Consider the following 17,392-nt stretch of genomic DNA (forward strand, 5'->3'; position numbering starts at 1 on the left):
TCCTAGTCCTAATCTGGTCCAATTTTATACTTGGTCTTTTGTTTAAAGCTTCCTTTATCCTAAGGACAATTTGTGGGTAATTGACGTCCATGGGCCTAGAGTAAGCCCAACAAATTTGCAATTATACAGTAAGCATCATGTAGCCCACAATTATAGCTAATCTTGTTTTCGTATGGTTCGTAATTTCGTATGTTATTATGTTGGCAACTTGCAACTTGCCTCTTGGCTCACTTGTCAGCTTATCGTAATTAATTTGCTAAGGATATGACCTTAGATTCTTGAAGTTTGGATCCAAATCTAGCCAGGTGGAGGTACTTGAAAATAAGGATTTTCTCATCTTTATAAGTGCCTAGTCCGCAAATGCTGGACCAAAAAAATCGAATCGTCTCAATGAAAATTCTCATTTAAAGAAGAAAAAGGAGGGTGATGCTGAACTTGTATACGAGTATATTTGATAAATTTAACATGATAGTGAATCTAGTGCTTGTATTAGATTATACGAAGTAATTAACAGTCTAACATGTAGGGTTGGTTGACTATTTCGATATGATAACATGTAGGGTAGGTAGATTATATTGAGTAAATGATGTAAATGTTGAAGTATAAAGAGAATTTAAGTTCCTTATTTTATTTTCAAAGCAAGTATTTATGGAAAGATTTTCATTTGATTTGTTAAATAATGGTATTAATGAAAAATCTATTAAGTGTTATTGTATGTACATGAGCACACGTTAACAAATTTCTTTAACCTATATTTAGAAAGGAGTATGTGAGCAACTCTCCTTTGAGGTTTATACCACGTGGTGTCATTGACTAAGTGTTTTAGTTCCATTGTAAAAATATTTTTATGGACATTCTAGACAAAAATGTAAGAAATTTAAAAATAATTGGACTCAAACATGGAGTGACGTGTATAAGTTATTCAGTTTAATAACCGTTTAATTTTTCTAACAACTGACTCAATTCAATCCAAACAATTTTATATTATGACAATTAATTTCAAACGCAAAAGTAATCAAATTTAATTTTTAATGTCACGTATACGATTGAACAATAGTTCAACCCAACTAAAATCGACCAACTACATTTAGAAGTAGGCTATGTCGTTGTCCCGATCTTTAGTGTTGATGACACTTGTTAAAATTAATCTTACTTATTAAGGTTATGCTTTTAATCGCTCTCAAAATGTATGAAATTTCAAAATCCAATTAAATATGGGATGAATTAGGTCGGCTTGAAAAACAAAATTAAAATTATGATGTATGATGTTGATAAGTTGGTAACTGCATCAACACGCTGGTTGCCTAAATTGAAACATTAGATCATACGAGTAGTAAGCTTTCTTGAACATTGTTTACATTTATATATAAGACAAAGACAAATGTAAACATATCAATGTCACTTCCCATATGAAAAAGATCTTATACATTATTCAAATGTAACACGTTAACATGATAAAGGTTAAAGATTATGATGTAACATATATACTTACTAGATACTACGTATATATCTCATGAATTCACTAACTTGAATAAGACACTTAAGAACTTGAAGAGGGACAGATTTGCAATTAGTCAATCACGCAATCCTCTCATATTTCAACGTGTTAGTATTATGGATGAGTATTTTTCCAAAATGGACATATAGTTTCTCTATTCCAATATACAAGTATAAGAGTCTGTTCACATTTACTGAACTAAGCTGAACTGAACTGAATTGAACTTATTGGAGCTGAACTGAACTGAACTGATTGCTCCCCTGTTCACATTTACTGAACTGAGCTCAACTAAATATTTTATGAGAGAGAAATTAAGAGCTGAACTGAACTGAACTGAACTGATTGGAGCTTAACTGAACTGAACTGAACTAAAATTAAGTAAATGTGAACAGACCCTAAAACTAATCAATTAACATAAAATTGATATATACATTAAGGACCTATAATTTTCCTGGCCGATCTCTTTAGTAATATCCAAAATATATTAATTTTTTTATACAAAAACCAAAATCTACAAATCATATTCCAAGGTAAAAAATAATACTGGTATATGAATTTTGGCTTTCATAATTAAAATGTTCAAACATTTGAAATTACTAAAATACTCTTAAATACAATTTAGATAACATAAATTAACATTTCTGATTAATGCCTGAAATGTAAAATACTGGTATGTAGTGTTGGTAAAATAACTGTTGAAATCAATAACAAACAAAAGATTAGAACTTTCCTGGATTGAAGATCTCAAACTCACAGTCGCGCCGCGGAATAAAATCCACTGCCTTAGAAGCGAAATACGCCACCACCGGTACAAGTTTCCTAGTGACGCACGCCCCCCAAGTTTAACGCAACTCTCCTTCGTAATTCGTGCACCCGAACCCGAAGAGTGAAATTGCTCAAGAACTGTTCAGATCTCAAAGGGTAGGTTTGTGTTTGTGTGTTTAGGGTATTTTCAATAATGAAATTAACGTATGAATCAATAAGGAAAAATAGTAGTAGTATATTTATAAGGTCTTCAAAAGAAACCTAATAAATATAAACTTCCTCTTTGATGCTGCCGTACACGGTCGTGTAGGTGAGGGTACACGACCGTGTGGTAAAATCTTGTCCACAAAAGCACACGGTCGTGTAGGAAAGAACACACGGCCGTGTAGTTGGGTTTATATGTAAGAGCTATCACATGGTCGTGTAGGAGAGAACACACGGTCGTGTAGTCAGGTTCATATGCAAGAGCCATCACACGATCGTATACTATTAGACACACGACCATGTATCAATTGTTGCAAAACGAGTCTACAACCAAATGAGAACAAATATCTCCGGTTGCATTACCAACTCCAACGTGTAGTAGTCCGTATCATATTTTGATTTATGGAGTCATACTTTTGATGATTTCATTCATGAGACTGTAAATGGAGAACGATAAGATAAGACTCAAAGAGACCTTATCCAAACACAATGTTAGATTACTTTGTTCAACTAGAAGCTTCATAATCCTATTTTTAGCCCAAAAGTAAGCCATTTTGTTTTTTTTTTTTTTTTTAAAAAAAAAACTTATCTAATGCTCTCCAATCTAATCTAATCTATATATAAAGGGAAGTTTTTTCCCAAGATTTTAGAGTGTCACGTAGGATTTTTATTTTTAAAAAATTATTAGAGCGCCACATAGGATTAATATTTTTAAAACACTACAATAGGATATAAGATTAGTTAACGTGCTACGTAGAATTATAAATTATAGTTTATCTAATAAATAATTCAAGTGCCACATAAGCATAATTGACTAATGAGATTTTAATGGTTACATTAATTAAATACGAAATATTATCTTTTGAAGTTTTGAGATTAGGAATTTTATCTAATATTTTAAAACTAATACGGAGAAAATGATATATTACGTACAACTAATCTAATATATATACATATATAGGGGAGTTTTTTCCCGAGATTTTAGAGCGCCACATAGGATTTTTATTTTTAAAAAATTATTAGAGCGCCACATAGGATTAATATTTTTAAAACGCCACAATAGAATATTATTTTTTGAGATTAGAAATTTTATTTAATATTTTAAAACAAATATGGAGAAAATAATATATTGCTTACAACTAATAAAATAACAAATGTAATCACATAAATATGAAAAATATTTTTTTAAAAAAAATAGATCGACCCGTGCATCGCACGGGCTTCATCTAGTATATATATAAAGGGGAGTTTTTTCCCGAGTTTTTAGAGAGCCATGTAGGATTTTTATTTTTAAAAAATTATTAGAGTGCCACATGAGATTAATATTTTTAAAACGCTACAATAGGATTATGCCACCTAATATAAGATTAGTTAACGTGCCACGTAGGATTATAAATTATAGTTTATCCAATAAATAATTCAAGTGCCACATAAACATAATTGACTAATGAGATTTTAATGGTTACATTAATTAAATACGAAATGTTATCTTTTGAGGTTAGGAATTTTATCTAATATTTTAAAACCAATACGGATAAAATGATATATTACGTACAACTAATCTATATATATATATGGGAGTTTTTTCCCGAGATTTTAGAGCACCACGTAGGATTTTTATTTTTAAAAAATTATTAGATTGCCACATAGGATTAATATTTTTAAAACGCTACAATAGGATATTATCTTTTGAGATTAGGACTTTTATCTAATATTTTAAAACAAATAGGAGAAAATGATATATTACGTACAACTAATAAAATAAAAAATGTAATCACATAAATATGAAAAATATTTTTTTAAAAAAATAGATCGACCCGTGCATCGCACGGGCTTCATCTAGTTAAGATTAAGAGTGACGCATTTTACATTTATCTGAAAGTGTCGCTATGCCCCTGATTGGGTTGTTGGCCTTGTTGCACTACTAGTCAATATCCATATTATTGACTAAAAAAAATGCTCAAATGCAGATCAAGAATATAAGTAGTACGGATTAAAACATAAAATTTACATGAAATCATATAAAGTACATTTTTTTTTAACGGAAATCATACAAAGTACATAGTAATACACAAAATGATCAAAATTTAGAAAACATCCCAAAAAAAACATCCAAAAAATAAAGTGTTCTTTACATTGACGCTAATCAGGAGAAAAAAGGCTCCCTAATTAGCAAAATAGCTAGATGACTTCCGAGGCATCGGCATCAACCTCTAAAAATAATGCCTCCACAGTTCAAATTGCACCGAAAAAAAAAAAGAGCTTCAACTAATATGTCCAAATATTTGCATCTCACTCTTGGAAAAAACAACAGGGTCGTTTGCACTTTGCAAAGGCACATTTCCTAAAATATGGCCTCCAAATATTTATTATGACGTCTTCGATTAAACTCTAGCACACTACCGTAAGTGCGATCAGCAACTCCGACAAAAAGTGCTTCAGTGTCGGGGCTGAAAGAAATCCCTGCAATCTCTCCAAACAGATCGATTTCTTGTGCCTCCTCATACCCAGATTGTGTATCGAAGATATGGACAAAGTCAGCTGGCTCGGCCATGGCCATGAACCGGCCATCTGAAGTAAATTTCAATGCTCTTATGGCACCCATTCTTCCCTTAAGTACCTCAAGGGACTCAGACATGTTCCTGATATCCCAGAGTCTGCACGTTGTGTCTTGGTTTCCGGTGGCCAAGATACGGCCATCAGGGTGCCAGGCAGAGGCAAATGAATAATCCATGTGCCCTTTGAGTGTACCAATGACTTTCCCTGTATGAGATTCGGATACCAAACACTCTGTACTGTCACCAAGGACAGCCATTAACTTGCCATCGGGACTCATCGAGGTGTTCTACAAACAAAGCAAAGATAAGAAAATCAACACATATCTCACAAATCATCAGCAATATTAAAAATTGGGCTGCTTTCCGACATAGAAGCCATGAGGTAGTTCATACTCACATTCACAGACCAAGGAAAGCAGAAATGATTAATGCAAATGAAATTTGCTGCATCAAAAACTCTAACTTGAGCATCATTGTTGCCAGCTATAATCCATTTTGAACCACTTGGGCTTTGGCATACATCAACTGCATTAGTAATAGCATTCTCCTCTGTCGTCACTTTTGTACTAAATTCCACTTCCGGCTGATTTAAGTACTGCAACCAGGGAGTGACAATAACATGTAAGCCAAACAAGTTATCAACACTGAAGTGAACAGAACAAAAAATTAAAGTCACATACCTTGCAAATGAGCTCCCCATGGAAACCACCAGCCACCAAGAGATCATCCTTCACACACATAGTGCTAATCTGCACTCTTGACAAGGGCTGAGGAAGAGATCGAGTGCATTTCTGTAATGCATCATGAAGCTAATACTGTCAGATAAGTGAGATAACTATGAAAAGAAACACCCTTGAAAAGCTTTCATATTTGCAACAGATGAGAACACTTATGACTCACCGTTGTTGGCACAATTGGTTTAGCCACATTAATCACTTCTTCACTTTTCTTACGTAGAGCAGACCAGTGCATAACAGAGGAGTTCTGCATCAGATAAACGTCATGCTTTGATGTCGCCCACAACAAATTCCTCAGCTGCAGCCACAAAACAGATTTCGGAGAGTTAGTAACAACCACCAGATTCTCAAACCAACTTAATAAACGAATCATAAGCTTTTTAAAAGTACCAGGAATGAGATCACTACACTCGAAAACTCAGATTGATGCACTCATCACTCTCTCTGGCATTTCTAACCTAGTAAATTCTGTTATGTAAGCACCTCTACAATCTCAGATCAAGTGGAACAGGTAAGCCTATCAACACCAACCAGCTACATGATGATATGGGAAGCCAACTAAGATGGTATGACATAAAATAAAATACAGAATGGAGTAGACATTGGACTAGCTAATTCTCCATCTTGCTAATTGACATTGCACAGGAAGTGTGTTAGAAAGACTACTGAAGTCTTTACTTAAACAAGGTGACAGAATCATGATGAACAGTCAGCGTCCAACCATTGGCAGCTTAAATATGGACTGTGCAGAAGGGAGTGAAAAAATACGAAAAAAAAACTACTAACATATGCAAAGACAGTCAGACAGAAGGGTGAACATAATAAGAAACTCCAATCCACCACAAAGTATATAAGCAATAAGATTATTATAAAAATAAAAAAAATAAAATAAAAAAAAAATCCAAGATATTGAACAGGAAGTAATAGCATTAAAGAAATTACATAATTAAAAAAAATAATTATCGAGTTGTCAACAAATTGCAAGCTTCATTAATTTTCTAACATGTTCAGAATTATATTTATTCTCTCATACCATATTGAAACGTACCCTTTAAGCGCCAGCTGCTCAGATATAACTCCATCCTGTTACAGACAGTTAAAATTCTAATGCCACAAGGCGGTTAAAGCAATATTATAATGCTAATCAAAACAATAGAGTTGTAAACACCACTTTAAATTGTTTACATTATTAGAATTTAAGCATCAAATGACACCCAAAAGCAAAGTGGCCAAGGTCAATTAATAGTAAATCCAGTTCGAAGCAGTAATATATAGACAGACTTCAGATGTTCAGACTCTATTAATTTCTTTATTATTACAAGGATAATATGATCTGAGGTTTTGCTTAAATAACTCATATGCAGATATACAATACAAATGAACATGTTCTGCAACTAAAGGGGCTTTATTCTGATGTCTAATGTAAAAGACACCAAACCTAGCCTCCTGACTTTCAAACCTCCTCTTTCTGCCTTTTTTTCCTTTGTTCTATCTACAAGGGTGACATATTTTACAACCTCCAAACATGAACTTCCAAGATGCCAAACAGACACTTAATGTATTGCATGCAACAATATGATGCTTTTTACCAGATTAACCAGAGTATTATACTAAGTAGACAAGATAACTTTATAAGCACTACAACAGAAAATAACATAATGCTTAACATAATACCTTATATTACTACAAGTATAACAAATTACAGCACCACAAAGCAAAATCCACTCAAGATAGTACCTTACATGACCGAACTTTTATATTTAGAATATTTTGTGAGTATTTAGCATCAAATCAATAGTAATGATTAAATCTTCAATAATCTGCACAAAAAGATGAAGTAAATACAACCCACATGGTTTTTGCCACCAGATACAACATTGAAAAATACATAGACATGGGAAGCAAAATGAAGCAGGTCAATTTGTGCCACATAACAATTTGTTTAAGCCAAGAAATTCAACATGTGATGAAAAATGAGGTTGGTCAAATTTGAGCCACATAACAATTCATCTAGGCCATAGTTAGATTTGTTTGCTTAATGTCATAACCAAATGTCTTAACAAGCAAACTAGAGGCCAATTATACCATCTTAAGCCTAAAGCTGAAATTCTTTAGTGTATCCTTCTATAAGAAACACATGATAGTTGAATCTAAGAGACCTCAAACACGCAGCAAACCCCCTATCTTAACATCTAATGTTACTCTTTTCCTCAAATACCTATTTAGACACTCGGCACTCAGATCTGGGTACGACAATATTTTGGACCAAAATCATGCAAAATTTTCATGAAATGGTTGTGTCTGACACATGGCTACAAACTCGCGTTAGACACTCTTTGCTAAGTGAGTTTCCTTGGGACCCTTAACTGTAAAGCCACATCAAGGACCTTGCAAATCGAAATGTAAACTGGTCAATTTTGATATATTAGCAGCAAAGAAAAAGAGTAATTTTCTCAATCATTACCATATTTGATGGAGAATATAGTTCAACTTGTCATGTTAACTTTCAAGTTTCAACACTGAGTAGTGAGTACTCATAGCATATAAAGAATTTAAGAAATGGTTTTAGGAAGGATAGAATTTAGTTTAGATATTCATTTGACAAAAGATACCTTTAAGAATTGCTTGCTTCTTTCGAGAAAGATTGTATGTCAATTAAAGAACAAACATAATGTAAATATTTAAAAAATAAAAAAATAAAAAATAAAAATAAAAAATAAAAAAAAAATTCAGATTGACAATTGACATCCTCAATTCTTAGATCTGTTTGTTCTATAATTGACTTTACAATCTCCCTTGATAAAAAGAAAATTAAAAAGGGTAATTTTAAGTCAAATGAATTTTCAATTAAATTCTTCTCTTCACTATAAATTATGTTTGATTTTTTAACTTGCAAATTGTTATAGAGTCCTCAAGTGCTAAAATATACAAATTCGAAGTCTAGTCTCCATCAAATATAGAAATGATCCCGAAATTCACATTTGTTCCTTGTGGCCAATATATAAAGATTTGACGACTTCACACTTGAATCTCAAAGGTCCCTTTAAGTGATCCCTTATCAAAACTACTTAGGATTTTGCAACAACCTGAAAACAAGCATAAATTTTACCTGAAAATGCACAATTGTGGACTTGATAAGTCTTGTATTAAACTGAAAGTCATAGAAGGTTTGGCTTCTCTTCACTTGCTTGCATTCCTGTTACATATTGTACGTCAACAAACCAATCAATCAATCAAAGCCTTAGTTCCAAAAATGGAGTCGGCTACATGAACAAAAAATGATTGCACATCAACAACCATGAATTATAAAACCAAAAACAGGGCCTATTCGGTATCAGTGTCATTTTCGATCTTACTTTAGATTTATTCAAAGTACTATTCCATACGATATTTATATAATAATAATAATAATAATAATAATAATAATAATAATAAACTTAAAGTAGTCATACTTATTAAATAAATATATTAAAAAAAAAATAAAAAATAAAAAATCAAATTAATTCCGAAATATGACAATTAAAAACTAAGTTCTGTATAAAAACTTCTTATTACTATAACAGCTGTTGAAGTATATCCCACCAAGTAACACATGTAAGAGTCTCACATTGATTAAAAAAGAGAGAGTTAAACACTTTATAAGACTAAGGGACTCCTCCTCCTATTTGCCATATGGTTTTGGGATGGAACCTCCTTGGACTTGTGAAGTGGACTCTCTCTCTTGGTTTGCGGGTGCGGCTCAGGCCCGCGTTTATCATGGTATCAGAGCGAGGCCCACGGTTTGGGACCTCTAATGACTTGAGTATATTATCAGGCCCAAGTTAAGGACCTTTAATTGACATCAAGTATTCTAGGCCAAATTGAATTGGATCAAATGATCCTTGAGTTAAAAGGGACCTTACATGTGAGGGGGAGTGTTGAAGTATATCCCACCAAGTAACACATGTAAGAGTCTCACATTGATTAAAAAAGAGAGAGTTAAACACTTTATAAGGCTAAGGGGCTACTCCTTCTATTTGCCATATGGTTTTGGGATGGAACTTCCTTGGACTTGTGAAGTGGACTCTCTCTCTTGGTTTGCGGGTGCGGCTCAGGCCCGCGTTTATCAACAGCAATTTTCAATCAACAAAAATATATTCTAATCAGTTAAATTAACTAAAAGCAGTTCAATTCATGCATATCAGTGTTAAAAATCAGCATCAATAACGATATTGAAACGACATAAATCAAAATAAACTGTCAATTCAGTAAAAATACAATCAGTTCATCCGCCAAATTCATGTAAATTGACATTTTCAGCTAAAGAAAAAAAAAAAAAAAAAAAAAAAAAAAAAAAAAAAAATCAAAAAATGAATATTCTCAAAAATCAAACAAAATAAGAAACAGACCTTTTCCAAATGTTCTCGAGAAGGAAGACTTTCAAAATTCTTATACTGCTTCAACCGAGTCTTACGATATCTATCTCTCGTAAAATTAAGCCTATCCCATGGTATTCCTTGTATATCTTTCCCGTTCTTCGCTTCCAACGCCGTCGTTTCGCTTTTCGACTTTCCTTCACACTATTTTTCACAAAAACAACCAATTTTTCAATCAATTATTCATACTTAAACAAATCAAATACAGAGTTCAATTCCGAACATCAAAATGAAAAAGAAACAGAAAGATCAATACAGAAAACGTACGATGTCAAAGCAATCCTCAACGTCGGAATCAAAAGGATCGTCGGTGTTACAAAGGCTACTTGTCGGCGAAGAACTCTCGGAAAAAGCTAAAAGCTCGCCGTCAAAATTAGTAAAATCGTTAACATCATCAACAAACTCGAGCTCGTCGTTTTGAAATTGAAACTCCGCCATTTGAATCCTGCAAAATTCATTCTTATTAATATACACACAATAAGTAAACGAATTAAGCACTAATTACACCGATCCACGCGTGATTTACCTCAAGATTGAAGGGAACTGAAATTCTGAAAATAGAGTATGTGAAAAAAGAGAAGATAGAGAAATTGTGGGAAAATGGTGGGAAGGAAAGAAGAAGTAGTTATTTATAAAGAATGGTGGACGAGTATTGTGAATTGTGATGGTGAGAGGGAGTGAAGAAGGAAGGAGGTCGAATTGGTAAATGGCAAGTGTGAGTCATTTTTAATTAATTAAATGGTGTGCATATTTTAAAATGGAATTTTGTGAGGTTTGGGTCCCATTAAAAGGAAGACGACCTGTCACCTGCCGTTAAGCATGGTTAACTGCTGTTATTGTGGCATTTGATTTGATATGTTTGTTTATTTTGACTGTAAATGACAAAATGGAAACTTCTCCCTAAAGCTGGGTATGGCCGTATGGCGTATGGGTTGGGTCGACATGAGATGAAAATGGCCTGATTTGGCACAAGCCCTTCATCGACATGGCAAGGACACAAAGCATGCTGGTGGACAATGAATTGTGCATGGACATTATTTTCTAAATTTGGCATGAGCTCAGTATGAGCATGACGAGTATGTCAATATATCAACTTGTTTTTGACCAATCTAACAAATATAAAAATTATTAAGGGAGTTTATAAGTATGATATGACATTGATCGAGCTTGGAGTTGCATTAATGAAAGATCAACATGCGTCAATTGCCCAACTAATATCACAACTTTATCCTTCCTCATTTCAGGGGCTTAGGGCCTGTTCACATTTACTGAGCAGAACTGAACTAAATTGATTGGAGCTGCAATGAACTGAGCTGAGCTGAAATGTATATTTAATGAGAGAAGGAAATTAGGAGCTGAACTGAACTGATTAGAGTTGAACTGAACTGAAATTAAGTTGAAGTGAACAGGCCCTTAGACATGATCGATATCTAGATTCACCTCTCCCTTTTAACTTATTTGGCGGGATATAAATTGAGGGTAAGAGGTATTTTATAAAATTGCACAATTGATATTATTGACTTATTATAAAGTTGGCCACAATGACATTAGTATGATTTGCGAGCAATAAAGAACAAAATTTAAGCAAATGATTCTGTATCACAATTTCTTATTTCGTTTAGGTATGATTTTCAAATTAGTATGCACTATACAAACGATCAACAAAAAATATTACTCATATGTATTTTTTTATTATTCTTTATGATCAATAAAACTTGTATTTAGGTTACTTGCAGACATAACTAAAATTAAAAAATATTAATTAATCACATAAATATATGAGTGTGATTTTTTCCCCTTGATCTTACATCCTTACTTGTGTCTAAACAATACATTTTACGCGTGTAAAGAAAAAATTGCATCGAAAAGGAAAAATTAAACAGAGTCCATATGCACATACAGGCCCGTCCCTAAAGCAGGGCATACAAATTTTTGCCTAGACTCTAGGCTAGTCAGCTTTTCCTACACCCCCATGATACTACGTCGTTTTATATTGCACTGTTCTGCCATTTTTGTTTTTTTTTTTTCTTTCTTCATTTTTCATTTTTGTTAACTTTCTATTCAAGCAACTATATAATGATTTTCTTAACCTAATTTTCATTTTATTTCTCTCTTATTTTACTGATTTCATTTTCTCTCTCTTGCATTTTTTATTTTTCCCCCAATTTTTCTCTCTCTTCTTCCATGGAAATTTCTAGCTCAATTGCGTTTGATCGTGACTGTGATTCTAGCTTAATTGCTTTTGATCGTGATTGTGATTGTACGATTATAATGTTTTGATTTCATAGTTTTTGTTCTACTGATTTTAATTTTGATTATAATGCTCTGGTTTTGGTATTGGTTTTTGTTATTAGTAGTTGATTCAAAATTTTGGTTGTATTATTCTTCTAATTTGATTCTTATTTGTGTAATTGTTTTTATTTTGTAATTATGATTGTAATCTTATTATTTGATTGTTGCTTTTCCAGTTTTGTGCGTCTTATATGAACATCTATAGTTGTTATTGTTTTGCCAAATCGATTATTTTTATCACATTGGTGTATCGTTTAAAAATAATTTTAGTAAAAAAAATGATCACTTGTGTAATAGTAAATGTTCATTTATGTTTAATGTATGTTTCTGTAGTAAACTATAGGTTTATTGTAGTCGTATTCGAAAATATATGTTGTACATGTAAATTTGAATGATTTTCATTCTTTTAAAGATGCTCATGTAAATTTTAACTAGTGAACATATTTTAATATTATTCCCTCCAAAAAAATAATTTAACATTTTGTTATTCTGTTTTGTTGTAATAATGTTCAATTATGCAATTATAAATGTTCATTTATATATACACTTGTGTTTATGGAATTATAAGTTATACATGCAACTTTTAATGATTATCACTGTTTTGTAGTTTCATTAATAATGTTCAGTTATGTAACTATAGATAATCATATATATTTTTACATATAGTAATTTTACTGTAATTGATCAAATGCATTATTGTAATTGACCATTATTGCTACTGTATTTGTTCATTTATTACATGTTTAATTATTGCAGTGGGAATAGAGGATGCTGTTATTTTTTAAGAAGCAAGTCACTTTGATTTTTGGAGGAAACAATTTCCTTCGATAGATGATGCTTATGAAATGTATAATGAGTATGCTTTTATGAAAGGTTTGGGATCAGAGTTAGGAGGAGTAAAAGGCGAAAGGATGGCTCATTTTTATGAAAGGATTTATTTGTTCTAATAAGGGGTTATAAAGATAATAAGTGTAGAAATATTATTTCCTATGAGTGACTTGATACTGATATGTCTAGTTTATGTAGTATTTTACCCCCGTCCCTTGGTCATTATTAGTAGTGTTTTTGGCTCTTTAGAGCCATTTTTATTACTAATATGTGTTTTCTAGTGTTTTCGTAGTTTTGGTTGAGTTTTGTAGGGAATTGCACCTTTGGAGTACTTTCCCGGGATTTTATGGAGCAACTACGAGCATTGGAGGAGCACGGCCATCTTTCGTAGCCCAAGATCGGTTAGAGTAATCAAACCGGTGAATAAGGGCTCGACTTGTGTGAAGACGAGACATTTGGACCGAATGATTAAAGCCCCAAAGAGGATATTTGGTTTGGGCCAAGTTACGAGCCTAAACGAGGAGTCCAAGCGGCCCAAGGGTGTCCGCCCGGTGGTCTGCCCGGTGGTCTGCCCGATGGTCCGCCCGGTGGTCCGCCCGATGGTCCACCCGGTGGTCTGCCCGGTGGTCTGCCCGATGGTCTGCCCGGTGGTCCGCCCGGTGGTCCGCCCGATGGTCCGCCCGATGGCGCGCCCGATCGGGCAAAGAAGACTTATATCGCAACAAAAAGGCGCGCCCGGTCGGGCGGTGTGGCGCCCGGTCGGGCGCGTGTCTCTGATAGATCTTTTAAGCATCGTTTAGTTTGTTTTAGTTTAGGATTCTTGCTTATTATAAATATGTTTTTGTTAAGCAAGTTTAGGATTCCCTTTTTTACACTTCGTTATTCTTCCTTTACTTTTGTAATTCTTTCTCTTAGATTTTCTCTCTCTACTTAAGCTTATTTTCTCTCTCTACACTATATACTTTGTTCTTTACTCAACTCTTTATTCTGATTACTTTGGTACGATTTCTCCTTTAATTAATCTCAGTATTTTACTCTTTCCGATTTCTGTTATGTCTTGTTTAATTATTATGCTTTGTTTAGTTTTGATTATGTCCGAGTAGTTTAATTCTAGGGTTTATGGGGATCCATAATTAATATGAAGGGGTAATTTATTATTATTGATTATTGACTTTGCATGATAATTTCTTATTGAATTGTTCCAATTCTTTGCAATTGGATTATGAATCGAGCAGATGTAATTTGATTGTGAATGTTTAGCAATATTGAATTGATGAATCGAGCAGATGTTAATTCGATATTAAAGGCTATTTTCAATAGGAACTTAGATCTAGTAAATTGCGAGAGCCTGTTAGATCTATGCTGGTTAATAAATTGCGAGAGCCTGTTAATCATGTTATTTGTGCAATGTTGATTGATTGATTGTTATGTTTTATCCCGGAATATTAATTATTGGTGAACCTGTAACCCTAGGCCTTCTTATATCTGATTTTCTCCTTAAACTTAATCTTCGTAGTATAGTTTCATATTATAACAACAATTTGGTTACCTTGATAATTTAGACTATATTAATTAATTAGGAGTAGAAAGACCAGTTTCCCTGTGGATTCGACCCTACTTCCCTATCTACTTTAGTTAGAGGATTTAGGTAATACTTTTGATTAGGTGATACGACTTTAGCCTGTCAGATACAAGAACTGAATGTTTAACTTTTGACAGTTTCCTATTGATCGTTAAGGTGTGTTTATGAACATATTCTAATATAGTTAGTGAATAATGGTTCAAAGTCGTCAAAAAAATATTAGTATTATATATATACTATTTAAATGTTTGCTTTTGAACGATGTGATTTGTAATAATACTTTGGGAAACAAAAAGTTTATATCCTTCTTATTAAAATCAAATAGAAATTGTATATCACCAAAAATTAAACTATTGAATATTAAATATACAATTCAATTCTACACATATTGATGTTGCGTGAATCCATGCATTCTTGATTTCCTTATTTTTGTCGTCTGGTCTTCCTTTTTCTTCCTTGCTAAATATCCATGATTCTTTGTTTAACTAATAGACAAAAACAAGATTTTTTTAGTTAGATTTGAGCAAGAATAAGTGTTGAAATGAACCAATTTTCATATGAATATGAAAATATAACAATTGAAATGATCGATATGGAAATGAACATATATTAATATATAAATGAACATATATATTTGTAGAATTGATCATCTATTAATATGGAATGAACAACTATTAATACAATAATGACCATATTTACATAATTGAATATGAAAATGTACATCTATTAATATATAAATGAACATGCATTAGTTTAAAAATGCCTATGAAAGATATCAATCAATGAACATGAAATATATACGTAAATAACACTTGAAGCTATCAATATGTGATTTATCATACATCCATCTGAAAAAAAGACATATGTTGAAACTCAAAATTTAACCGAGCATGAAATATTTGAAGAAGATGACCAAAATATAAATATTTATCAAAATTCTAGTAATCGTATATTAATATGTGAAAACCATATACTTTTATGCGATTGAACATCTACCAAAATACAAATGAATATTCATCTCAAATAACTTTCCACTCCAAACTATGAAAAAGAATGAACATTTATATATACAATGACTATGTAGTAATAATTTTCCACTCCAAACTATGAAAAAGAATGAACATTAATACAATGACTATGTTGCAATATATAAATGTAGCAATATATTTATATTAATCATCTATTAACATGTGAATGATTGTATACTAGTATATAAATGAACATTTATTGAAACGGAAATGAACATTCAGTAAAAAAGAAACGCTACGAACTAATTCAATTAATGCTTACTTTTCTCCAGATTCTTTGATGTTCTTCTCTGAAACTATTTCCTTCAACTGCCCCCCCCCCCAAAAAAAAAGAGAATACTTCATAGTTCATACCCAAAAATCAAAAGCTACTTGTTCAGATTACTAGATTTTAAACGAAAATTAGTAAAAATTATTTGTTCCCTAACTAGTGAACGTATTTTAACATTTGTTCCCTAAAAAAAAAATCTTAACATTTGTTATTCTGTTTTGTTGTAATAATGTTCAATTATGCAATTATAAATGTTCATTTATATATATATTTGTGTTTATGGAATTATAAGTTGTACATGTGACTTTTAATGATTATCAATGTTTTGTAATTTCATAAATAATATTCAGTTATGTAACTATATAGATGATCATTTATATTTTTACATATAGTAATTTAACTGTAAGTGATCAAATGCATTATTGTAATTGACCAAAAATGCTACTATATGTGTTCATCTGTTACATGTTTATTTATTGCAGTGGAAAAGAGGATGCTATTATTTTTCAAGAAGCAAATCAGTTTGATTTTTGGGGGAAACAATTTCCTTCCGAAGATGATGCTTATGAAATGTATAATGAGTATACTTTTATGAAAGGTTTTTGAATTAGAGTTTGGAGGAGTAAGAGGCGAAGGGATGACTCATTTTCTATGAAAAGATTTATTTGTTTTGATGAGGATTATAAAGATAATAAATGTAGAAATATTAGGTCCTATGAGAGACTTGATACAAGAACTGAATGTTTAGCTTTTGTACAGTTTTCTATTGATCGTTCAGGTGTGATTATGAACATGTATATTCTAATATAGTTAGTGAATGATGGTTCAAAGTCAACAATTGTAAATGCTCAACCACAAATACAAGTTCTTATGAATATTTAGTTTTTTATTTATGAACATGTTGTTTCCCTAATATGAACATTATATAAGTCGTCAAAAAATATGAATATATATACATACATACATATATATATATATATATATATATATATATATATATATATATATATATATATATATATATATATATATATATATATATATATGTTGTTTCCCTAATATGAACATTATATAAGTCGTCAAATAGAAATTGTATGTCCCCAAAAATTAAAATATTGAATATATAAATATACAACACAATTCCACACATGCATATTATTATACACAATGAATTCTCGATCCAAAATCGAAAACTTCAAGCTCGTGTTATTGGT

General features: G+C 32.0%; 1 protein-coding gene across 1 annotated transcript; it reads right to left on the reverse strand.

Moving 5' to 3' along the window:
- Nucleotides 1–4,469: 4,469 nt before the first annotated feature.
- LOC145614173 (putative WD repeat-containing protein C2A9.03) lies at nucleotides 4,470–10,891 on the reverse strand. The gene is made up of 8 exons (XM_081669182.1): nucleotides 10,704–10,891; nucleotides 10,445–10,622; nucleotides 10,151–10,321; nucleotides 8,872–8,958; nucleotides 5,926–6,060; nucleotides 5,706–5,816; nucleotides 5,423–5,620; nucleotides 4,470–5,312 (listed from the first exon to the last, which is right to left on the reverse strand). Exons 2-8 carry the CDS (start codon nucleotides 10,613–10,615, stop codon nucleotides 4,812–4,814), a joined length of 1,374 nt encoding a protein of 457 aa, XP_081525308.1. The 5' UTR covers nucleotides 10,616–10,622; nucleotides 10,704–10,891; the 3' UTR covers nucleotides 4,470–4,811.
- Nucleotides 10,892–17,392: the final 6,501 nt, after the last annotated feature.

The sequence above is a fragment of the Chenopodium album genome, chromosome 25 (genome assembly GCF_948465745.1).
Source record: "Chenopodium album chromosome 25, dcCheAlbu1.1, whole genome shotgun sequence".
NCBI classification, from domain to species: Eukaryota; Viridiplantae; Streptophyta; class Magnoliopsida; order Caryophyllales; family Amaranthaceae; genus Chenopodium; species Chenopodium album.

Coding starts and splice junctions, on each gene's coding strand:
- LOC145614173 (XM_081669182.1), bottom strand. CDS start 10,615: ATGGCGGAGTTTCAATTTCAAAACGACGAGCTCGAGTTTGTTGATGAT. Junction 6,061..8,871: donor CCACAATTGTGCATTTTCAG/GTAAAATTTATG, acceptor TTGTGGCTGCAG/CTGAGGAATTTGTTGTGGGC. Junction 5,313..5,422: donor GCTTTCCTTGGTCTGTGAAT/GTGAGTATGAAC, acceptor CTTTGTTTGTAG/AACACCTCGATGAGTCCCGA.